Below are 26180 nucleotides of genomic sequence, written 5' to 3'. Positions count from 1 at the left end.
ACAAGCACACTTGGAAATAACCGGCTGTAGTTCTCCAACCACCATGGGAATAATGAGGCACTGCATTTGTATTTGTTCATCATGCCCTGTTCTCCCTGTACTATGGTTACAAGTCTCTGGCACTATGAATTAGTTTCCTCTGTTCAGTTCTGGTCACATTATCTTGTAGCTTAGTAGTAATGGGTAATTCGTGCTATATGCAAACAAACAGGCCTCATACAATAACCCACCTTGACACCCAAGCTGAGCTCTACAAAGAATAGAATGGTGAGGACTTACTTTTTGAACTCCCTTTCAAACTCTGCAATAATCTCTTCCATCTCTTCTCCTTCCTCGGCATAATCTGCATCGTCAAGCTCACTGTCCGAAAACTGGGGCTCCTAAAAATTGAATTAAATGTGTGTAAAAGTACTCTGACAAACAAAATACAGTAGACTTCTGTTATTTCAATTCCGGCTAATTCAATTCCAACCGAAGGTCCGGACACGCACCCATACATTTCTATGGGTCCAAACTTCCACTATTTCGATCTCAAAATTGGCCTTCGCCGGATAATTTGAACTTGACTGTTTAGAGTCACCACAATACAACCGTGTTATGCGGTGAATCATACCAAGAATGAAAAGGGGCCACTGTTACGGGACATAGTATGCGTTCCTTAATTAGACATGCGTGCATGCGACCAGTCTCCGGTCGCAGTACGAGAACCTAGGCACTAAATAAGCAAACTGGCAGCCATACGGGACTGTTTCTGAAGTTCTTGTGGTGATTTGAGCCCTCATTTCGCCCACCATGCGTCTATCATAGATGAGATCGTTAACAGGGCCTAGTATGCATTCCTCAATTATACACGTGCATGTACCATGCACCGAGAAAAACCATATGTGTTTTGGGAAAGCTAGCAAAAAGGAAGGCGGTAAGATGAAAAACTCTGAAAATCAAGGGGATGTTTAGGGCCAACAAAAGAGTGAGGGTCTATCTAAAACTCTCAAGGCTTGCCAGTAAACTTATTAGGCATCTGAGTGCTCGTACTGTGAACGGAGATGGCGCATGTGTGTGTGTGTGTAAGTTAAGGAACACTTGTTACCTGTCCCGTAACAGTGGCACGTTTCCTCACTTGGTATGCTTCACAGCATAACAGGGCTATATTGTGGCAAAGCTAACTTTAAAGGCTAATACTGGCAAGGAAGTCTCTCTTCCAAAAACGGCGTTTTTTCTGTCTTTTGTTTAATTCAACCTACTGGATAATTTGAGTAGTATCGTCAGTCCCGTCAAGGTCGAATTAGTGGAAACTGACTGTAAAACAAAAACGAAGAAACAGCAGGTAGCATCAATAGCACACATTACAGAATTTTGACACTCACCCTCTTTCTTGACTTTCCTTTCTGCCCTGAAGAAAAAACAATAAAACATACCTTATGCACACCTGTACTAACCTAAATTTCAAGCAGGAGTATCACTATCAGAGACACAGAGATACAGTTGTCCACTGTATAAGTCAATAGTCGGTGCTTTTATCAAATAAATAGCCCACAAATATATTTCAGGGTACAGCCTGTTACAAAAGTAGAAAGGCTGTCCCATTCATCACTGACATATTAACTCTTGTATGTTGGAGCTACTTGCAAACATCAGAAGCAGGTTTAAATAAAGCTCTGCCTGACTACAGGCAAGTGCCTGCAGGTGCTACACCAATGCACACATACTGGCAAGCTCAGTAAGAAGAGCTCTGGCAACTGAGCAGAAGACTTTAGATGCATGCATGTGGGCACATGCCTGCAATTTATCCAGAGGCAATGAATTTTTGGCAAATTTAAGCAGCATTAATGTATGTTCTCACTTTAGTACCATCTCTATACTCCTGAGAGGTGCTGGCTTAACCATTAACTACCATCACTAACAGCAGCAGGAGCCTTGGCTGGTTAATCAATCTTATATTTGTGGTAGCAAATTTGTATTAGTGGTTAAAAGACTGTATGGCCAAATGCCATTTAGCTACTAGAATCATAAATGTTTAAAATGCGCTCAAAATGAGAACACAAGCATCCTGAACACTGAATAATATGTCGCTGAAAAAAACTTGCCTGCACTACTTTCGGCAATTTCTCGCAGTCTGCAAAAGCATCTGCTATAAAAGCAGAAAATGTTCAGAGCCTTTCTCATGGTTGAACGTATGCTGGATCACTTTCTCTGAAAGCAAGTTCACTTAACTTTGTGTGCAGAGTGAACTCAGCACCTTCTGAATGATGCATCGGGTATGCCAGAAATGAAGGTTGTGGGAAAAGTGATTTTCTGAACTTTACTGGATGTGGATAGACTTGAGATCAAGCTAAATTGAGTATGAGCTAAAATATTTCGAAAGCAATTTCCAAAAAGTGAACACTTAGTAGCTGTCTCAGCACTGCGGTGTCCATAGCCAGCATGGAAACAGACCAGTTGGCCCACACAGCAGAGAATTTCGTGTTGACTGTTTGCACTGTAATAGCAGATAATGCAGGACGCTATCTATGCATATCTCAGCACCTTCTACATTACAGAGGCTATGCATGGACGGTGGCCCCCCTATCGTAAATATGGTTCTGCACCATGACTTCCCAATTTAGACAATAATTACTATAATTTGCATGCCACAAATGATCATGTCCTGTGGCTTTGAAACATAGCCAAATGTTCTGGAATATGCTATACCAAAGATTCATGCTCCCACAAACACAAGAACTCAAGCGCGTTACATTAAGTCATATACCGTATTTTCTCGCATATAACCCGCACCAAAAATTGAAAAATGCTTAAAAAGTGGGGGTTATCTGCGAAGATTCGCAAAGGGAGGGGGTGGGGGTCAGCTTCACGGCAACGCGCGGCCTGCCGTGCAGAGTCCGCATTGTCTACATGCCTATCGACATCGACGTGTGTTAAGCCAATAAGAGGCCAACGCAGGTTATAGCCAGATCCACATCCATAGTCTAGTTAGATGCTTTTCGCATGAGTCAGGTGCCGTTTCTTGTAAGCCCAGTTTGCACAGTTGGCCAGTTTTGTTTAGGCATCACGAGTGTGCCTCGGCGGCAGTCTTTCACAGTGAAAGAGAAACTGAAGATCATAGCCGCTGCTGAAGAAATCAGCAACAGAGCTGCTGCGAGATGGTTCCGAAGACGATTACATCTTTGAGAGTGGCGATGAAGCCTCGGATGGCAGCAGTGAATCGGACGACAGCACTGACAACGTTGCGGCAGTCGTTTTGAAATAAATTTGTTTTGAAAACGAAATGATGACTGCGCATAGTTGTAACTTCCTAGTCCTCATTTTTTCGGATACGCGTGCCGGTTATACGCTGAGGTTATTATTTTCTTTTTCGTGGAGTTCAAAGTTAGGGGTGCGGGTTATATGCAAGGGCGGGTTATATGCACGAAAATAAGGTAATAATGTGCTCACACAGCAGCATGAATAACTGCATTTTTTATGGGCACAAGTGATGAATTTTGTCAGGAAAACCATGGTCAACTTATGCTGCATGTCTGAAGGCAGTAGAAATGCTGTTCTATTTCTTTTTATTTACTTTTGCAAATTTCACTTTTCAATTGGGCCACCCTTGAGGGACCATTTAGCCTCCTAAGAGCACCCAAAAACTTCCATTCCCTGAAAAGATAAAATGAATCACACAAACAGCTCTACCTTCAACCATTGTATGTGATGTTTGTGACAGCAAAGTACCTCGTTCTAGAAAAGTAAACCTGTACACCTACACCACACCATACAGTTTACCTAAAAGGTATAGACTTTCCCATATTACCAGCATTGTGTGCTCGCTCCAGGAACCTTTGCTGCTGCAGCATCTTCTTTTCTTTTAGTTCCTGCAAACAGCAGAGCACAAAACATTACCAAAAAATGTGCCGAGACTGTCACACAGAGTGCACTCTTTCCTGAGTAGAGTTCACTGCTTTGCCAAAGAGCATTGCAGAGACGTGATTTAATGATTAAAATAGCTAAACCCTGGCTCAAGGAAGAAAACATTGACAGTCACATTACCATACGCCAAAGAGGGTGAAGACGAAAGCTTGCACGCTCAAGAGACATTAATTTTATTACTTGACATTCTCCTTCGAATGCGTTGTTACTTCTTGTTTTTTCCGACCAAAGGTCGCGGGTTCAAGTTCCATAATTGACGCCACCAATGGTCGTGGGTTCGACTCCCACCAAAGGTTGTGGGTTCGAGTGTTTTAATTAACTCTAGACTAATTAACGTTGCCTTAATTAACTTCGCTTAACGCCACAGGCGGTGGGTTCGACTCCCACATAAGCTCGAGAGTTCGACTCCCACCGAAGGTCGTAGGTTCGAGTGCCTGAATTAACTCTATCTTAATTAACACGATGCGAAAGGTGACCCATGCACCATCAAAATTGTTGCGTGAGCGTTGGTTGCTTGACCCGTGCACCATCAGAATGGTTGCGCAAGCGCTGCTTGCTTACTCATAGAAGACGACGATGGTGACCCGCACACCATCAGAACTGTTGCTTGAGCGTTTGCATACAGGTAAAACATGATGCCAGGTCAGTATAGTATACACCGAGTTGTCATCGTGTACGATTTCACTTCGACGACAAGGTTTTCGCTCAATAACGTTGAAGGACAGCTGAACGATGAGACATATAAGGCTTTCACCTTAATAAATGTCACAGTTTCGCCCGACAGGTGAAGCACTAATTGCGATAGAATATTATTAGACAGCTATACTAATTAAGGTTAGTTGTTTTATCAGCTGCATAAAGAGCTGTAAACATTCGCTTACTAACTAAATTAACAAGTACATTGCCCGTGCGTGCCTGACAAACACGAACACATACAACTAGATGACTGCAGACACTTGCTGTCACAACGCTGGCGTGATTAAGAGTGGCAGCAGCAGCAAGCAAATTCCCCGTCATGCTGTCTCTCGCTTCAATGTCAACTAGGCGTGCAAGAACACAGCGCGCACGAAGCCATCAGCTATCTCAGGTCGATTAGCCTTCGAACCCATCGCAGATTGTGCTCAGCCATTGCAGCTAGAGTAGAAGAGGAGATGCACACTAATTTGCCCCCTTCCCCCCTCCTAGGTGGGGGGGGGGGGGGGGAGGGAGGCTACAATCGAATCCTCTAGAGGGGCGGCCAGGATTCCATCTCACGCCCCCGGGCTAGCGCAACGCCTCGGCCAATGCCTTAGCCACTACGCCACCACGGCGGGTGAAGTCAGCACTGTGCATCATCAACTCTGCCTATTTGTCCTGTGTTTTCAGATCATTCAAATAATCAAAATGCCATACTAACAAATTCAAGTATTTAACTTTGCAACATTCAGTGATGTTACTGACGCATGCCATTTCGGAGCAGCCAGAAATGCACTTCAGGGCAGTAAATTGGACCTTCAGAGCAGGTTTATTATAGCGATACCAAACTATATTATACGGAGCTTTTACAGTGGGCAAGCTATGTGAAAGCAGTAAGTGGCTGCTGGTTCATAAACTCAAATCCAAACATTAAAACATAAAAGGTGGTAGCACCAGCTGCTACAAGCTCACTAGACTTCTAGGCTGGCATGCTACATAATCACCTACGTCACATGGTGGATTCGTCTGTGTCTTCACTTTCGCCTCTAAATGGTAAATTAGCATACTTAGTGTCAAACTTGATGAAGAAAATAGTCGCGGTTCAACTTTTTTCATTTCTAGCAAGAACGTCCAAATAATTGCGTGTGCAGTCCAAAAACGTCAACATTAGTGGGGAAATTAAATTTATTCGTTTTTACAACACCAGCGGTAGGAAACGTTTACTTAATTTTGCGCTGTGCTATGTTTGACCTGAAATACTACATACTTGAAATACTATGATGGTCAACACTGCGGGGGCGGTTTGCTTTCGCTTGTGCCGCAGCTTGATGTGCTTCCCACGCCATTGCAAAGTGCAGATACATCCGCGCGACCTTGAACTCTGCAAAGCTGTCCGATTAGGCTGTGATGCGCGAATTCAGTTTAGCGAAAACATTTGTGGTAGTTGCTAGTATGTCGCTCTCGGACCCAATCTCGGCCTCCAGCCACCAGTCTAGCCCGTGATCCCATGCCCAATTACCAAGGCGGTTTACCGGACTGAACATACTGAAGGCCACCTTGCCGCGACAATCTGCTGCATGCAGCTGCCACCACATTGGCTGGCAGCGAATTTTGTTAAGGCCATACGATGCAGCTAGGCTTAACAAGCGGCCCTTCATCAGTATCCAGTGGCGAAAGTTGCTGTTTGGTGTGGAGTTGACCAAAATCTTAGTATCCACCGTACGCAATTTTTAAAGCCGTGAAATTGACTCGCCGACAATAGGAAGGGATAGACGACAAAATGAATGGTAAAACATATGTTCACATCCGCGACATCGTGCACATTATGTTCGAAAAAAGTCGCAGTTTCACCCGAAAGGCAAAGTATCGATTGCGATAGCAAATTAATAGACAGCTATACAAAGTAAGGAGAGCATAGCATTCGTTTACCAACTACCGTAAAAACCGGAATATAGGTCGAACTTTTTTTCAAAAAACCATTGCAAAAAGTCGACCCTCGTCTTATATACCGGACATTGGCGGAAAACTACGGAAGTCTTGTAACAATGGGCAGATGAAGTAAACAGCCACCTTTGCCATCGCATTCAGGCTGCTTTTTCACATTTTGTTTCAAAATGAGCGGAAGCCGACGGCAATTCACCGTTACCGTCAAGAAAAAGGCGACTGAGTACGCGAAAGCCCACGGCAACTCGTCAGGTTGCCATGGGCTTCGTATCGTGCGACCGTCAACCCGCGTGTTTGTCAACACCTTATCATCACGGCACGGAGCAGCATTTAAATAAATACTGTCACCATTGTGCAACCGGCTGAGTCGCATTTGTTTAAAGGTAAGGGTGTCTTTCGGTACTTTTGCCATTGAAAAAGATTTTTTTTTCAGAATTGGTTAGTTGGGGGGTCGACCTATATTCCGGTTCGACCTATAGTCCGGTTTTTACGGTAAATTAACAAGCATGGTGTCAGCGTGTACAGACAAACATGAACACATTACACCCTATGAGCACGGACACTCACGGTCAAAACACTGACATGAGGAAGTTTGGCAGCAGCAGTACAAACTGAGTGGCAAGAATTCAGCACGCACAAAGGTATGAATCGTCGGCGCACCTAGACTATGCCGCACACTACCTGGCAAAGTGACTTCGTGCTGTATATCGCTTCAACGCAAACTGAGCGGCAAGAATGCAGCATGCACAAAGATATGAGCCGTCGAAGCGCCTAGACTCTGCCCTCAATGCAGATTGCTTTCAAGATATTTATTTAAGAAAATACTGTCAGTCTGAATGCCAAACTTTAGGCAGGGGTGAGCTATACATTGGAAATAACACGACACAGAAAATACAGAAGCGAAAAGAAACAAAGTGAAATGTAGAGCCGATCTTACTGCACTAAAAAAAAAAGTATTAATCCTATAGAATGAAAGCCCGAATGATACACAAATCAAAACAGTTATATAATACTAAAGCAATATCAATTACCACCATGTAAGCATCACAGTTGTAGCAATTAGCACATATAATATTGTAATAAAAACGGCCGAAACAGATACACACGCCGCTCAAAAACAATGTCAAATAACAAGTAAACAACTTCGCAAGTTATGCTCGCAAACAAGAGCGACGCCAGATGCCACCCACAATGCAAATAATGTCGAAAGCAATAGTATAAGTACACCCAAGCATGTTTAATTACAAATGCATCAACAAGTTAAATAGCAATAAAAGTAGTCACTCTGAGTGCATGGGGGGTCAGAACAAAGTACACTGTAAAAATAAATCAAATAGAATTGTCAGTAAGACAGTGCAGGCAACGCGCACTGTCTTACACTCTTATCCTCGGAGATCATTTTCAGTGCCTTGAGTCAAGGCACTGAGCATGATCTCAGAAGCAGCACGTCATCGAGTGTACTCGCCGTAATTTGAGACCGTTGTTCCGGTAAAATGAACTTAAACACAAACGAAAGATAAAACTTTGGTAACAAAGCGTTACACCCGTAGATAACGAAACAATAAGCTCTTAGCGTGCAAGTCCTGGGTTTTGCTACGATGCCGATTTGCTAGTGCACTGAGCGGTAGGCTTACATTAGTGGAGCGTTCGACCGGCTATCGCTCGCACTATGCCTGCCTGAGATACGAGTGTATGTGGACCTCTGAGATACGTGCTAATTCTGGCGTTGCCTGCTTGTTTCAGATTGCCGAACTTCCCCTTAAACTGAAATCCGATCAAACATAATTCGGTTTTACTGTGAAACAATATAATAAATAATGTTTCGGTCTTGTTTTCGTTCTGTTCCGACACACTGTGACACGCTTCCTTCCTGCTTTCTTCCCTTGTGTGCACTAGATTGAGCTGCGATCGTCGGCTCCCTTCGCACGCTTTCACTCGCAGATACAGCTTACAGAGCACGGCGATGGTGTAATCACCCCTGGACTTTATACAGAACATCAAGGCAACGCCAACAGCAAGAATGTGCCTGGAGTGTCCATATAATTGCAATTGCAATAAAATCGAACGAGATGCCATACAGTATCTGAAACTTCGATCACCATTTTTTACATTGGTCATGGAGAAGAGGAGCGCAGCGGGGTCTGGCTCGGCCCCAGCACGAGCGCTCGCTGCTGCCTGTACAGCGATGCTCTCCCGCTGCCTAAGCAACCTGCACGCAGTGGGGTGGAATGTCTCGAAAATAGACACCAGCCTAAGGGTGAAACAGCGGTACAATGCAGGCTTAATTGGGGAGGCTTGACTGGGTCCACCGCAAACTTAACACAGCTGCTGGTCCACGCCATGCCACCATGTCGCTTTTCATGGTGCGGATAAACGGTGCTTGAGGACTAAGTTCCGTTTTCAAAAGCCCGAGTAACCTTTCTGGCGTAGGGTGGGCGCAGATTTCTCATATTTTGCTGAAATGTAGCAGGATTTAGCAGTGTTCGCCTCTTGGCACAGTTTGGCGCAGCGGTAACATCACTGAGTTACATTTCTCAAGATGCGCAACAATGACTGTCCTTCATATTCAAGTAAATTAAGGAAACAGACCTGGCCACAACTAGGTAGCAACATTCTACCAGTTACCAGTACAGTGAACTTCCACTATGACCCTGATGGGACTTCATGAATTGGTTGGTTTAGCAGATTAAATTTTTGTAAGTGGGAGAAACTTCCGAACTTTTCATCATTCACCAAAATAATGTCATTATTGCTCTTTTGTGCTAAAGAAATGCTCGAGGTAGCCTGATGCAAGATTCAAAGAGAGACTAATACTATATAAGTTCCTTTTAAGCATGTGCTCTGTGCATGTACACCACCTTCTGTGGCATTCTGTATGAATGCCGCAACCAGACGTGACATTTCTGCATCAAGTTGTGCATGGTGTGCTTAACTGTGAGAGGCTGCTGACTTTGCATTTTTCAACGGCATCACAAAAAACAAGCAGGTCTTCATACATTCTATCTTGATCTTCATTCACCCTGCCCAACGAAGCAATTACAAAAAACACGATTTTATGTTCCAATCAGCGATCTGTTTATGTGATTTTGCATGACATTGTTTAAATTATCCGCTGTGTAATTCTGTTTTAACTGTTATTGTTTTGTCTTTGGTGTATGATAGTACTCTGTATTCGTGATACTGTTTTTATTGTGCTTTTTTGGCATTTTTTACTCTTGTTCATTCATGTGATGTGCACAAAATATGCCCGACGTAGTGTGCTGTCGCATAGGCCAATAGACTAGGCAGCTACTGGAAAATAAAATTCTATTCTATTCTGCTGATTCAACCTTCAGCTGTGCTCGGGCACAACCATCAATTTCCAAAGATCCACATGGCCTCTTGCTGCTGTCAATTACACAGGACTTTAGGACTCCCCTGTCAACATTTACAAAATATAATATACACTGCCACTGCTGTCATGGGTGGGTCAAAGGTCAGCACCTTCCACAAGAGGTAGGAGCTTTTGAATGGCTGTTAGTGCCTCTAGAGTGCCTTTGAGCTGATAAGTAAATCTGGAGAAGTGCCTTTTTGACAATTTTTTTATTCTAGTTGCAGTAGAAACGCATGAAAGCATGAAAACACACCAGCCTCTGTGAAAACTGCAGCACGAAAAACTATTGCCAATGGGCATGGTTACATGTAGAATGATGTCCCATATCTTAGGCACTATGCTATCACTAAACCTGAAATGCATTGTTGAGCTGGTCATGTGAGTTGATCAGAAAGGCAATGCTTTATCTGGCTTTTGCTTTAAGCTTGGAGAAGCTTGTGTATATTCTTGCTTATGTGCTGCTCACTGACCCGTGCGAGAATGTACAGGATGCACTAATTGTGGGAGCCAACAGTGTACAACACTGGTAAATAGGGCACAGCAATGCATTTTGCACCTCACATCGACGTAGGTCTCATCTGAAGAGACTGCCAATGAGTATTTGTGGTATGTGAAGGTATCTTTAAACTGCAATTCAAAACTACATTGCTAAACAAAGGGGACAGTGTTGGATGCATCAGTTGGGGCATTCACAGAAACCAGAAACATTCCATGTGGAGCACTAACATTTCACAAAACTCGGCTTGGCCAGGAGTAGTCATAAATTCGAATTCTGGATCACAATGAAGTTTTCTTCAACTAAAAAGTAGCCTTACAGCTCTTAAAGAGCCCCTTCACCAGGTCTGGCTGTTTTGAGTTGAAAAGTGCAGTGCATACAATGCGCGTGTCAATGTCCGATTAGGCAAACTTGCAAATGGAGTAGACACGCTCGTAACACCAGACAACTACAGGCAGTTATTAGAAGAAAGTATTGTTGTTCATCAACACCCCGTTGTAGAGGAGGTACTGCTGAAGACAAAAGAGCACGTTGAACCGATAGAGGTTACCGCGCAAACTAAGGCAGTGTGCATCAACGACGAGGTACACCAAACGAATGAGTTCCAAGAGGGGGACCAAGTTCTTGTGAAGGAGCCTAACAGCACAGGGAGTAACTTCGTGCACCCTGCGGTATACGTGGCGAAAAGGGATGGAGGCATACGACTGCGCATTAATTACAAACACCTGAACGCTATCACTGAGCCCGATGCGTTTCCCATGGGCCAAGCAAACGAGCCGCCTTAAGAAGTGAGTGAGTGAGAGAAATAACCTTATTTCAGTTAGCAGCAGCCAATTACATCATGGTGATCGATATGCTATGTGGGTATTGGCAGGTACCTCTAGACGAGGATGCAAAGAAGTACACAGCCTTCGACACACATGGGGGTGCAGTACGCATGGCGGGCGATTCATTATGGTCTACGAAACTCAGCTGCACTTTTCAGTGCATCATGAATTGGGTTCTGGAGCAGCATCGGGAATATGCATGCTGGTACATTGATTAGGTGGCAGTGTACTCAAACACTTGGGAAGACCACATGGGTCATTTAAGGCAGGGACTACAGACTATAGCTCAGGCAGGGCTAACCGCAAATTCTGAAAAATGTAAGTTTGCACAGCAAGAACTCAAGTACCTTGGTCATGTTATTGACCCTTTTCGCGGCGATCCCATGGGCGCTTCATGTTTGATCACGTGGTACGACGCGCGTCCATTGCTTGCCTCAGCTGCCTCCGTGTTTACAATGGATGTACATGACGCCCGGTGCAGCTCAGGAAACCTGTTTCGCGAGATATCGTAGATGGTGACTGGGTGGATGACACGAAGCTTTGGCCACAGCTTCTGAGGAAATGTAAAAGCGCTTTCGGAGCTCATTAGGCTTGCTACAAACGGCGCGAGCAGCGTATATCGCACTTGTTCTAAAAGCGAGGCTAAAAACGTATTCCAAGCTATCCAAACTTTCCGTTTATGAATTGAATCAGGATCAGTGTGTTTTGCTATTCGTTTTTTATTTGGCAAATACTGTGAAGCAGCGGCATGTCACGTTTCTGACTCAGTGCACGAAGTTCCTCAGTGCGGTCACTATCTGATTAGTTTCTGCCTAATCGCTCGCGGGTGTGCTCAATTGCTATAGATTTGTTCTTGCTGTGCACAAGGCTTGGAACATAGCTGTTCTGTACTTTGTAATAACTTGTAACAAATATGTATTATCGCTAGTAACTTGCTTACTCCTGTGGACCAAACAAAACATTCAACTTTGCCCATTCGTGTGCTGTCGGTGCAGTCGCTGTCACCCATGCTTTGGCGCATTGATTCGAGTGTGCGCCCATTCTCATATTCTTAATATGTTGATGATAGAGTGTGCGTAAGTTTGCATGCGAGTTGAGGTAGATGCGTGTAGATAACGTGCGCGAAACTTACTATGCCAGGAAGCGGCGTTACTCCAATTGTCATTGTTTAAGAACAGTACTCACTCTTGCCGACGTTCCGGGGTTGATGTCATTTCTTTGCAGTTTAGCGGCAAAATGCTGGCCTATGACTGAATATTTTTTCTATCCACGAGGAAAGTCGTGCATTGAGAAAGGCCGCCAACACAGGCTGTCCGTATGTAGCAACAGTCCGTGTACTTGGTCACACATATTCATTCCATTCCTTAATATGACAGTCACTATTTTTGCAGCATGAATCAAGCACAGTACGTCATCGAAAACCCAGTTGCATTTCCGACAGCTGATCACACACAACAAGAGCAGAAGCGGTAATGCTTTCGTATTTGTGCGCTTTCACTGAGGCAATGTGCTGCATGCTGGCAAAAGCGCCATCTCGTTTCCCGAGAACAAACTGCTCCGCGAAAGGGTCAATAGGTAGATAGCAAAATGACGATGTCGTCAGCTAGCGACTTCCGGTTCGAGGGTTAGCGCTTCTGTTGCTTCGTTCAGCCTTGTCAGCAGTTTCTACAGTGCGATTTCCCGCTGTTCGCAAAGAAAACACGCTTCAGCAATGTGATTATGGTTGGCTACTCGACATTAGGGTGCGCGAACTCTTCCGTGAAAGGAAAAAAAAAATGTTCTGTTTTCCATGGAATGAAGCGCACAAACGTAAATCGGCAGTTGCCGTTAAACGAGTGACCGTGAACGGTGAGCTGTGGGTACCGAACGTAGGAGCCAGAATATGTGAAGATCATTTCGTCACAGGCAAGTGTTTTGGCGAATAACTTCGTCTACTAACGTTCTTGTACAAATACCCCCTTTTTAACAATCAGTTAAATACACACAGGTGCACCCAGCAAGGATCCTCAGATTATGTGCCGTCTTCATCCGGCACAACGAAAAGGCAACTGAGGCTGCACGAAAGAGGGAGGAGAGCTAACGTCAAAATAATTCACGCACTGAAATAGTTATTGTTGCTTGAGTCAATGTTAGAGAAAGAAATATCTTGGGGAATCATTCCGCGTCGGCCCTTGCACAGCTCATCACTGCCTGATAAGTGCCACTGTACGTTCATTTGCTTTTTGTTCACTGATGGTTCAGTTTTGGAAGTGGCAGCCATGCCTCTGATGCTTGTGCACAGCTGACTCAGCAAGGGACGCTGCAAGGCAGTATAGTTACATGAGTTTGCCTTTAACGCTTGAATTTGAGCAGCCAACGGCTAAACAGCCCACCGTGGTTTTGCTAGGTGCCTGCAACCGGGTAATCATCGTGTGTAAGAAAGCCGGACTGCAAGGAAAACAGAACATTTTTTTTTCCTTTCACGGAAGAGTTCGCGCACCCTAGGAGCCAGAATATGTGAAGATCATTTCGTCACAGGCAAGTGTTTTGGCGAATAACTTCGTCTACTAACTTTCTTGTACAAATACCCCCACACCCAGCAAGGATCCTCAGCACATTGATTATGTGCCGTCTTCATTCCGGCACAACGAAAAGGCAACTGAGGCTGCAGGAAAGAGGGAGGAGAGGTAACCTCAAAATAATTCGTGCACTTTTCAGATACTTAAATCAGTGCTTTCTCTCTGCAGTTATACACGACATGCGTCTCTTGAGAAAAAAACGGGAGACTGCGAAGGCATAGCAGCCGACGACATGGCGCGTGCTGGGCACTGCTGCAGACAAAACAGCGAACGAAGCGATCGACTGCACTGTTTGTTATGGGAAGCGTTAGAAACAGCCACTTATTAGGTTGACTTACCACTTATTAAAAAGTACTTCTTAAGCTAACGAACGTTTATTTGCGCTCGACAAACGTTTGAACTAGATAAACGTTATATGACTATTTGACGCGACACAAACACATTAGGGCATGAAATGCTTGCCACCAAAAAATACTCGAGTCTAAGGGCGCCAACATAAGCACGAAGGAGCCATAGCTCACACCTACGTTTTGGAACTGCCTAGCGGTGCTTGCATTGTGGTTTTTCACCAAAGTTCCGCAGTATATAAAAGACAAAGCGTGTGAAGCATGGGCAGGAAGTGACGGCAGCATAGACGGCGTCGTGGTCTCAAACCGGAAGTTGTAGCACAGGGGCGTAGCCGGGGGGGGGGGGGGGGGGGGGGGGTTCAAACCCCCCCCCCTCCGAAATTTTTTCCGCAACCCCCCCCCCTCCCCCCCGCCCCACTTACCCACCCTTTGTTCACGTCGCTTTGCGTTGACATAATTCAAGGAACCGGTGCTACTATATCGCAATTTCATTCCTGGGCGCTTCCGTTTGGGTTGGTAATTTACAACGAATCATTTCTGCATATGGAAAAAAACTGTCACGGTGTTTGTCAAGGCTTTGACGCTCTCTGAGGTTTTGGGCGAGAATGTGGCGGCCGCATTCTGAAGCAACACATGAGGCAGCCGCATTTTAGATGAAGACGAAAATGCTCGAGGCCCGTTTACTTAAATTTTGGTGCACGTTAAAGACCCCAGGTGGTCGAAATTTCCGTATACATTTCCGCCGCTTCCCTTCAGGTGCCGGCTAGGCCGCGCTCGCGCAGGATCTTAGGCTACGTTCACACTTGGTCTCGGAGCTGTCTGAAGCGGCAAAATCTTGCAAAAATCCACCCGCCTAGGCGGCAAAACAGGCAGAAAAACAAGCGGCGAGCCAAATCGGTCTCGGACCGATTTTTTCGCTATGGCGAAGCGGAAACGCGGCAGAAAGTCGTTCTGCTCGACCGGAAGCTACACTAGCATGTAAACAACCGGCCGTAAAATTGAACATGGCACCAAAAGTGTAGGCTGCAATGCTGATCGACGCAATCAAGAACCACCCCTTGCTCTACGACAAGAGTGGTACTAAAACGTACTGTCAGCAATACTCGCGATACTATTCAATGTCGCGCGACCGGAGGTGCGGCAACGAAGCCTTGGCGTGACCCAACTTCTCACGCTATTGCAAAGCCAGGCGAACCCACCACCACCGTTTCCAAGGTGTCCATGTCTTCCGTTTATTCATTGTCCATTTCTAGAAAACAAGTAGGTAGAAGTATAAAAGCCATTTCTTCTTCCACTTCCATGGCAGACAATAGTTGGGCAGATTCCTCGTTGGCACTCCATAATTCGTGCACGTGCACGGTATGTTGCAGAAGTCGCGGCGTGCTTTTCTCGTCGCGACGATAGATTGGGAGCGTAGGTCTCACGTAGGACGCGCAGGCTTTGGCGAGCCCCAACACAAGGGCCAGCCCGGGTTTTAGCTTTGGTGTTCCCGTTGCCGCTTTGGTGTCCTGGAGGCGCCGACAATAATACGAAATGATGAAATGTTATCACAACTTGTAAATAAAAGCTATTAAAGAAATATAATCACGCCTAGGCACCAACCTGTCACTCAGCGCTACCGCGCCCGTGTGAGGAGAATCACAGAACGCCAACGAGGAATTTACAGAAGGTCGCAAATGACACGCAAAGTTGCACAAAATGATCACTTTTGATGATGGGTGGGTCAATGAATGAACATACCGCTCGAAATAATGCGATAATGAGCGCCACCACTCCGACAAACGTACGCAGACTACATGGATGTGGACGAAAGCGGCAGCGGCGGTAGCAAAACAAATGTGAACTTCTTGGACATGCACGGAAAAGATTTTCCGGCCGCTTTGGCCTTTCCGCCCGCTTGCCGCTTCCCAAGTGTGAACGTAGCCAGTCTGTGCGCGAAACGTCTCTTGCATGCGATTGCGCCCCTACGGAAGGCTGGTTGTGTCTGTTGTGTTGTTGAATCCCAAACCAGCAATTGCGCAAGGCTGGTACATAGTTGCTGTTGTGTTGTGGAATCCCAAACCAGCAATGTACATACGAAGGGGTTGATGCCAGCAGTGAAATTCCACCGACTCGCAACAGAATGAACGAAACAGACAGCCGACAAGCATGGATTACTGCTGTGCGCAGTACAGCGTAAGTAAACTCTTGTTGCAGGCGCTGACAGTTCTCGTCGGAGTTCACGCGTCCTGAGAAATTGATTATGTGCACTATGCACTGAACAAGACCGGAGTTCATTCCTGCATCACTAGTAGAGCACTGCACGGGCCGATTTTTTCAGCCCGGGCCCGGCCCGGGCCCGTTTTTACGTTGGGCGGCCCACCCGAGCCCGATCAAAACGTTTATGGCAGGCCCGGCCCGGGCCCGGAAATAATCTACGTTACCCGCCCGGCCCGGCCCGCCACCCCTTTACCATAGGCCCGAGCCCGGCCTGAGCCCGACTCGAAAATGGCCCGAACCCGGCCCAAGACCGAAAAATAATGTTTTTCAGAGTTGAGACGTCCGAGAATAACTCGCTGCACGTTACATGGACACCACCAGAAAGCCCGAGCCCGGCCCGGACCCGCGTTAAAAAACCCGAGCCCGGCCCGGGCCCGGGTCAAAAAGCACACGGCCCGGGCTTTCGGGTAAGCCCGAGCCCGTGCAGTGCTCTAATCACTAGTACACCAATCAGTCGAGATTCTGTGAGGTACAAGGCCGCTTCCTGTTTGCACCGGCGTAAGTGAAGCAGAAATGAGTTGCACGCACTACTTAAAATGCGTACACATGCCATATCTATGCTGTGCGGTGAAATATTCTGTACAATTCTGAATCTGTTGACGTAAAGGCAAATGACGGCTGCACACTTGCACACAGCGGAAGACACAGCGGCCCATGCACTTGCCGCAGGAAATGCAACCCTCTCGTATGAGGGAGCAGGGCGACGAAAGCTTCGAAAAAAAAAAAAGCCTTCCCCATTTTTGCGCGTACTTAAGTTTTCCAGCGCACAAGATGCAGCGAACAAGCTATTGCTATGGGAGTAGGTATAGCCTGGTCACGCATGCATTTTCATGTGTATAGCGGGCCTTGACTTGTGAAACGCACTTCGCCCCGACGAGGACGACGCCATTTACGCTTAACAAAGATTAACAATTAATGATGGCTTCTCCGATCGGGCGGGTTGTCTCAATGATGCGTTTTCGAAGACTGGTCCATTCAGTGGCGCGATGAGAGACCGTTGCTCCAAACGCCCACTGTACCTGTCGTGCTTACTGTATTTTACTGAGCTTGCTTTACTTTTTACTTAATTTCTTCACAAGCACACGCGAGGGGGGGGGAGGGAGGGGGGGGGGGCATGTCTTTGATATACATGTATAGAGTCTGCTTAAACTACCGATATTTATTATCGATCACGCCACGTAGAGAAAAGCAGACGCTTGCCCCCCCCCGGTCGGGCCGGTGAACCCCCCCCCCCCCGAAAAAAATTTCTGGCTACGCCCCTGTTGTAGCAGAATACGCCGTACCCCACAATCCCTTGTGACAACGGAGATTTTGCTATCCACCTATAGGGTCAGGCAAACCCACGCGCGACCCTGACAGGGTTATTACGGTTCAAAAGATTTTGCGGCCTCAGAAGAAACGCGAACTGCAGAGCTTTCTTGGGCTGGACAATTATTACCGTGACTACGTTCCCGGGTACACTAAGTTATTGTCACCACTAACAGATTTAACAGGACGGCGTGTTCCGCAGCACATACCGTGAAGCGACATCGCGGGGAAAGCCTTTGAAGCATTAAGGAACAGCTATCAAGGGTGACGACACTTCATGCGCCTGCCATAAGGAAGGGCTACATTCAGGCAACAGATGCATATGATGTAGCTTTAGAAGCATGCCGCGCTCAAATTGATGAGGATGGCCGGGAAGTGCCGGTCGATTTTCTCAGCGACAAGCTAACACCATCCCAAACTTGCTGGGCAACCCTTGAACGAGAATCTTATGATAGTATATGGGAGCGCCACGCGATGTGGCCTTTTTTTGGGCAATTGTTACAGTGGTCAGGGACCATAATCCTGTAAGGTTCCTTACTTTAATGTCCCATCAGAGTGCTTGGCTGATACGTTGGGCACTGGCACTGCAGAAGCTTAATTTTTATTTATACACTAAAGGGGGCAAACTTAATGCAAATGCGGATGCATTGTCCTGGCTGGCAAGCCCACACTCATTGGGTAAGAGATAAATGAATGTGTAGGAAACATACTGGTCCTAGCACTGTCAGCTTTAGGCGGAGTGGGGCATCACTACTTTGTACTCCTACTGGGATTGACCTGTATCATTCAGCCTCCCCATGGAGCAATGGACTCTCGCTTCAGAGATTGGTTTGTTGCATCACGAGACGTTTATGCACCACAGTGGCGGCAGAGGTATCAGGCTGAGCGACGCGATGCCTGTGATAATATGTGACAACAGCGGCACAGACATCGATGTTGGCGACTTCTATAACCGAAACCGCGGGCTATGGGAAGAATGCCTAGGTCAGCACGGGTCGCCGCTTGCTTCAGCGTGGTGCTCCGGGAAGCGTGCCTTCGAACTCACGTAGCAGTGTTGGCCAGAACGTCTCCGTCAGCGCCTCGTACATCCGTGCAGCAGGTGCGAACCACTGCAGGGGACACGAGCAGCAGCGGCAGCGATCGTTTACCCAACGAGCAGTGGGGCCCCAATTTATGACTTCAGTGCGCGCCACGGACTGCGACTCTGCAGAGCACCATGGCCTGACGACTACGGTGGTCCTGCATCACGACGGCTGAAGGCGTTCGTGTGCCGTGCCTCAACCGTGGGACCATGACCCTTGCTCAGGACACACCCATGGATGAACTGGTGAGGACCCCGTGCAGCGGGGGTCTTAAGCAGACCTTAGCGGCGGGCCTGGAAAGACCGATTTCGGAATGCGCCGAGTGCACTTCGTGAATAATCTAACCGCATTTAATCCAGTCTGAGTATCCTCTCATCAGCGACCTACACAAGAGTCAGCTTTCTCAGTAGCAGTCAGCACTGGAGAAAGGGGCTCGAACATCACTGCTTCTGTCCTAATTTAGGGGCAGTGGTGATCTCACAGTGAGTACCAGCCACAACAAATTTTTCTCAAATGACAAAACTAGCTCAAAGGTTCCCTGCAAACACCTTTTCAGGAAGATCTGGTATTAAAGGATAAAAACATTCTGGGGTTTTACGCGCCAAACCCACGATCTGATTATGAGGCACGCTGTAGTGGGGGACTCCAGGTTAACTTTGACCATCTGGGGTTCTTTATCATGCACCCAACGCATAGCACATCAGTGTTTTTGCATTTCACACCCATCGAAATGTTGCTTACATGGCTTGGATTTGATCCCGTGACCTCATGCTTAGCAGCACAACGCCAAATCCACTAAGCAACGACGATGGGTGCCTCATGGATCCATTCCAACAAAAAGTTATTCATTGCGTCTACTAACTTGTTGTTTCAATCTCAGTTCACAGCATGCAGTTTTAGGCAATACTCGGACGGTTTAAGACAATATGGTCAAGCAACAGCGCGCCACAGCCGAAGAGTGAGCGTCGGCGCGCATCTGGGCTTGTGTTCTGTGGTTGCGTGCACTTTTCCTTCAAGCGGCGTGATGCAATGCATTGGCTTGTTGGTGTGGGCTGATGCATGACTACGCGTGCCAGTTTTTGGGGCTCAACGGGCCGCAAACCATCGTGGAATGCTTGCCGCTAATATGTTCGAACGGGTGGCTGATCAGTGATTGGTCCAGAGATCATGCAAAAGGGTTAGATTGATGGCTGGCGGCGTATCAGCCCAATGTTTGCACATGCTTTCGCACTTTCCAAAATATGTGCTGCTTTTGTTGACGTTACACGACACATTATCGTTTCAATCATCCCTGTGTACGTGGATGAACCTTGTATTGGTTATTCTGGCTGTCGCTGTGCCGTTCTGCGAATTGCGGCGTTCAGGCCACTGTGTTTGCAATCCCCACATCGGGCTAAAGTTGGAGATCACATGCAATAGGGCAGATGCGCTCGCAGAGACAAAGTCCACTAGCCCGTCAGGTGGGGGGTGCCCGTCTGTGGCATGCTCGGCACTCCTTTCACTCCAAAGTGCGGTGATCGCTTGCGTGGCATCGAGCACGAGAAGCTCCACAGCGCACGCAACATGTGGCACTACGTCGGTCTCTACACCAAATATACCAAATACTAAAAAAATCAAATACAGTAGACATACAATTCGCGAATCGAATTATTCGAACATTCACTATTCGATTTGGTGATATTCCAGTATTCGCGCAACCCCTTTACTGGATTGATAGAGCAAGCACGAACGAAAGGTGTTATATTGAACAATGTGGACTAGAAACTGCGACCTTGTAGTGAAATTTGAACATAAACAATGGAGCAGTAAGTGCAAAACTTTTTCCAAAGTTCTTAGAATAAAATAAGCTACTGCATGTACTGGCTCAAATGTTCATGACAGCAATGTCTAGCAAGTGGGCAGGTGAATTTAGAACATTTAAACGTGCTGCAGGGCCCCTTTAAAGAGACTAAGCAGTTACCTTCAGATACTATATATGGTTATGCTTATGTTGACTGCAAAATCTCTGCTCATAAAGGTTAAAGTGCATCAGTGTGGCTGCTGGCTCTAAAAGAAAAAAAAAGTAAATGATAAATTCAAAAGCAGGCTTCTGGCATTCTACACCAAAGAGTAGTAGAATGTGACAAAGCCCGCTTTGGTAGTTCAGTGGATACGGCAGTGCACTGCTGAGCTTGAGATCACAGGTTCAATAAGGATGTAAGGCCACGATAAATAACCCCAGATGTTCAATTTAATTCCAAGTCCCCTACTATGACGTGCCTTATCATATCACGATTTTCGCACATAAAACCCCCAGAATTTCATTTTAATTTTTTCTAGAACTCCAGCCAAATGCCTCTTTCCTCCTCCCTCCCTTAATGAAAAGAAAAAAAGAATACTGCTCAAAATATCCTCACCTCCCTTCTCTTCCTAACAGCCGATATCCAAGCATCCGGTTCCGTGAAGAAACGAGGGTCTAGATCTGAACAAGATCGTTTCAATGCACTCTCCTGTAATACAAACACAAAATTATTCAAAAATGGCAAGCTTACTTTACAATTACAGCCTACTTCAAGTTTAGACATGTTAAAAAGAGAAGCAGTTCTTTTCAATAAAAGAGAAACCCAATAAACAGTTATTTAAGGAAAGGAGTCGGCAGTAACAAATGAAATACATGCCTGTGCACATAAGTTTCTAAATGCAGAAAGTGAAATAAATAGAAAAAAAAAAAAAAAACGCGCCATTCCACTGCTGTGAAGGTGGATTACCAGCGAAGCAGTTTAGCACACGACATAGAGGTGACACAGAATTTAGATCATAGGTATGAGCAAATTTTATTTCTCTTGAGCGGTGACGGCAGCCATCCCGAAGAAAGATACGCACACACACTTTTATTTTGATCGGCGGTCTTGATCGGCGGCATACATTTGCATGGATGACTACCGCCACCTCGGGGAGCCGGAGGAAACTAGACATGCGCGACGGGACCGCCACGCGGCAAAAAGTAAACACGGGCGACGGGACCACCATGCTAGGAGAGAGGAAGGAAACTAGGCACGTAAGCGCTTGGGACGACAAGAGGGCGGTGCAAGCATATACATGGCCGACGCGGGTCACACAGCGGGAAATCTTTGAGAAACACTTATTATCTACCTGAAAGTCTACCGATATTGAGAATGGTGGCTATTGATAACTAATCTACTGAAAATGCATATCCAAGAGATTAGACATAAATGTTTGCATAAAATGAAGCAATTTTGCATAAAATTCAGGAGCTGAGTTTTTGTACATGCAGATCTGTTGATGGACACGAAAAATGCATAGAACTCAAACCATAGACAGCTTCACTGTAAAAAAAAAAAAAGCTCAAGTGCTTTGCAGTCTAAGCATTCAGAGCGCAGCTGAAGAGTACTTTCTGCACAAGAGTGTTGGTGCTACGAACTGCATCAATCCAGGCTGCATGCTCACCCTTTACGCATTTCAGCTTTTTCACAATATCCGCATTTTAACAAATTTTGTGGGCAGGTGTAAGTTATAATAGACTTTAGTGACATGGTGATAGTTGCCAGCACGTGCCAGCAACAGCTAGCAGTTAATCACAGTATATATGTGCCTCTAGGGCCGGTGCCAAGGCCTTTCATAATAAGGGAAAACTGGCCAAGTATCACATCTTGAGAACACTGCCCTGTATGATGAAGTTTTTAGTCATAAGGTTGTCAAGAATTGGTCATGTCTTTCCATATAATAATCTTAAACATTGCCAAACTTTCACAACTTTGATCCAATAAGAAGATCAAATTTAGGAGCCCATCTAAAAATAAATTTTTTTCATCTTTTCATTCACCAGATCCATTTTTTTCACCTTTCATCACTGGCCCAGACACAGCTGCACCACAGTTATATAGCCAGGATTGGCCACTCAGGGCAACAGATGATACATGAGACATCACAATGGCTTCTTTTCCTATTATGCCATTGCTCCCACAGTCCAAACAGAAAATAAAGTGCCTAGCAAGCAAAAAAAAAAAGGGGGGGTTCTTTATTTTTATAGCAAAATAAGAGACTTTCCATGAGATCGGGGTCTGTATTGTTCCCACTAGCAAGTGTATTCTTCACTTGCTGGACTTGCCGCCGCAGCTCGTTGATTACCAAGCTAAGCTCTTCAATGCTGGAAAATCCCAACTCTTGCAATGTCCTCTGCAAAAGGCAAACATCATAAACAAGTTTAAGGTGCAAGAGAGCATAACTAAAATAATACCAATTAGTTTGCACCCCCTCCCCGTCCTCTAAAAGAAAGAAAAACAGGTTCTGTTATGATATCTGCTTCACGGTTCCTGCATTATTAATTACCACAAATAATTAGGCAATCCTCTCACATGAAACCATGCTTACTAATCTTGCAGTCATGAAAGTACTACATATGCTACAATGAAGTTTGAAAAGACCATGGCTTCCTTGGGGCTCTTAAATTCTAAACTACAAAATCTCTTATTACAGATGAATTACTCAAAATTTCAGTCATAAATCAGTGTTATAAATCTAATTAAAACCAATTCCAGTTAATAAAGGTTAAATTCCTAGGGAAAATATTGGTTATGTGGTAAAACGTAGTGACTGGAATAGCAATGTGAACATAAGAAATACTGCAGGATCATTTAATCTCAAGTGTACTCAATGTTTCATCAGTAATCTACAATTGATTTTTATATTAGTCTATGATGCAATAGCTGTAACCGTCACATAGTAATGGCTCCCACCCCCCATTCCAGCAATTTCTTTTATACTTTAACATTGTCAGATTTTTTACTGTAACACCAGAAGTAGGTGTTGCCTGAACATTTCCAGATATTGTTTTTGCACAACATTATTCAGCACTTACACTTGAGATGCGAGTGCCAAAAAATGCATTTAAGCTTTTTGGGCATGAAGACCTAGTACTACCTGTTGCCTGTTAGCTTTGCAACGTAATTTTTAAGTTCGTAATCAATGCCAAATGTTCAATAAATCACTGTTATTGAGTCACTACATGTCACTTTATAGCCCCTAGTTTAATACTCCCACACTTGAAAAACACTAATTCTGGCCTAAAAAATTGTTCACGAAATGGACATGAAGTGGCGAGAGCTTCATATGCCTTTCATGCCAGCCACTTTGGCACACTGTGGAACCAGTTCACTTCTTTTACTTGCTCAAGTGGAATCCGGAAATCTGTTATCTCTAGGACATTTCTTTGATACCATTCTTTTCTTAAACCAACAAGTGATGAGGTTTCGTAATCTACATCTCTGAAGGCAGGTTCCCCTTGCTGCATTTAACACAGTCGTAAACCTTCTTTCTGTCTGCGTTTGCAAAAAGCTGTCCATTCAGCAGCAATTCCAAAGTGATTTCTGAGCTTCCAGCTGTTTCCAAAATTCTTCTTGCTTTTATATCATTCTGGAGCTCTGCTTAATAAATGGACCACCATTTCCATTATGGGCAGAAGTTATCAGTAGCACCATTATTTCTCACTGAAATTCAGTCATGGCAAAAGCATCGTAAGACAACAGCAGCAGGCTTTCTTCATAGCAATTTTTGTTCTAATAACTGCAAGTGGTGAAATGTGAAGAACTATTTATCCCTGAATATGAAACAGAAAAGCATTTTATTAAGCTTTCCAATTTGTTTGATTGAATATCACAGCTTTCATGGATGTGAATGAAAATACAGTGAAAGCTCGATGATACGAATCTCACGGGGTCACAAAAAATATTCGTATTAGCCGAAATTCGTATCATCGAAACAATTAAAACTACAGTCGAATCTCGATAATTCGAACTCGAAGGGGCCCGAAAATTTGTTCGAATGAAAAGGACGTATTTTTGAAATATTCGTGCACCATAGCACGAAGCACGAACGGTGCGAGTCGGGAAATATCGCGGCGCGCAAGCGCATAGCAAGCGCGGGCCACGAAACTGCCCACGCCGGCTAACGGTCGCTTCCCGATAATGGCAGAAAACGAAGCTTCAGGGAGCGGGCGGCGCCGGTACACGGGTGCGCGCGGAGACCGTCGAAGGTGAGGGAGGAGGGCGGCAGGGAAGCGGATTTGGCCGCGTCAACTCCGCCGCTTCGGTGGCTCCCCTCGCCCTCCCTCTCAACTCCCTCGTAGCTCTCTCACCTTCGACTCCGTGCGCACATCTCCGTGCGCGCCCGCCGCCGTGCTGGCGCCAGCTTATTTTAGCCGCTCCCTGAAGTTTCGTTTTTTGCCGTTATCGGGAAGCGAGCGTTTGCGGGCTTGAGCAGTTTCGTTGGCCCGACTGCGCCTCCGCCGCTGCTTCCCTCTGCGCTGCTGCCGCAGCGTGCAAGGTCAACATGTGACTAGAAAATAGAGGAGAAGGGTTCACTGCCATTTTATCCGCGTGGCTGAGACGTCGGCACTAGTGTGTGCTGGAATACGGTTGTCTAGAACACTCTAGTCGGCACGTACACGCTTGTTCCGGCGCGATGCAGAAACGGCGACCTTGCAATTTGAGAGAGGGTGAAATTTCCGCCGCGGGTTCTTTTTTTTTCCCTTTCCTTCGCGCGCGGCATTGAGGGGTCTCTCCTGAGCTTTTGCTCTACGGCGGTGTCGGATCAATGCCGGTCGGAGGCGCCGCCGCGTGATTTGGCGCGCTGCTAAGAGCATTGTCGGTGCGCGGTATGTTCGAAATAACGAGATTCGACTGTAGCTAAATTAAAGAGTCAGAGGTGAACTCACTCAGGCACATGTACGTAAAAAGCATTTATTTCTTGAAGAAAAAGTCTCTAATGTCCTTCTATCTCGGTAGACAATCCTATCTCGGTAGACATAGCTCGCTGCGACTAGGTAAAATGGCGCAAACACAAAGAACGCGGCCCGAAGCACAGCAGCCACTCCGTCCGATGGGCGGCCGCTGAAAAGGAGGAAAAGTACGAAAGCGCCACCGCTTTAAACTCTTCGCGCCCAGTCGCGGAGTCCGCGCTGTCCGGCGCCGCGTCCGCGCCTCCGCACCAAAAGATAATGGGAGAAAGCGCGTGACTGCGCGCTATTCTCTTTCGCGGCCGTCAGTGGGGCGGCGTTTATTCGTATCAACCGACACAGGCCGAAAATCGATTCGTAACAACCGTTCTCTAGCACGTTGCAAAGTAATGGGGCTCGGCCGGGACCACAGAAAAATTCGTATCATCCGGAAATTCGTATTATCCGTGATCGTATCATCGAGCTTTTACTGTATATTAAACAGCTGGTAAAACCTCCTAAAAAGCCCACTATAGTTTTTAATGCTCACAAAATAGTTACTTTTTTCTTTTTTTCAAGGAAATTCACAAATATGCAGCATTTCCCAAAGTTCAAGTCTTGACACTTGGAATGCAACACTATAAGGTGTGATGGTGCAGTTCGGCCAGAACTATCACGTTCAATAAATCTCTCTTG

The 26180-nt window shown here is 45.8% G+C and overlaps 1 protein-coding gene across 1 annotated transcript in view; it reads right to left on the bottom strand.

Moving 5' to 3' along the window:
- Window positions 1-26180, bottom strand: part of LOC119436752 (actin-related protein 5) — a 62030-nt gene that overhangs the window by 18622 nt on the left and 17228 nt on the right. Inside the window, exons 10-14 of the mRNA XM_049660001.1 lie at window positions 22765-22948; window positions 21169-21389; window positions 3788-3848; window positions 1365-1390; window positions 280-380 (exon numbers count right to left, since the gene is read on the bottom strand). Of these exons, the coding sequence (XP_049515958.1) occupies window positions 280-380; window positions 1365-1390; window positions 3788-3848; window positions 21169-21389; window positions 22765-22948 (593 nt within the window). The remainder of the gene's footprint in view (window positions 1-279; window positions 381-1364; window positions 1391-3787; window positions 3849-21168; window positions 21390-22764; window positions 22949-26180) is intronic.

The sequence above is a fragment of the Dermacentor silvarum genome, chromosome 1, assembly GCF_013339745.2.
Source record: "Dermacentor silvarum isolate Dsil-2018 chromosome 1, BIME_Dsil_1.4, whole genome shotgun sequence".
Taxonomy (NCBI): domain Eukaryota; kingdom Metazoa; phylum Arthropoda; class Arachnida; order Ixodida; family Ixodidae; genus Dermacentor; species Dermacentor silvarum.
Note: the sequence above shows the minus strand (reverse complement) of the source record. Positions and strands in the feature narration are given on the sequence as shown.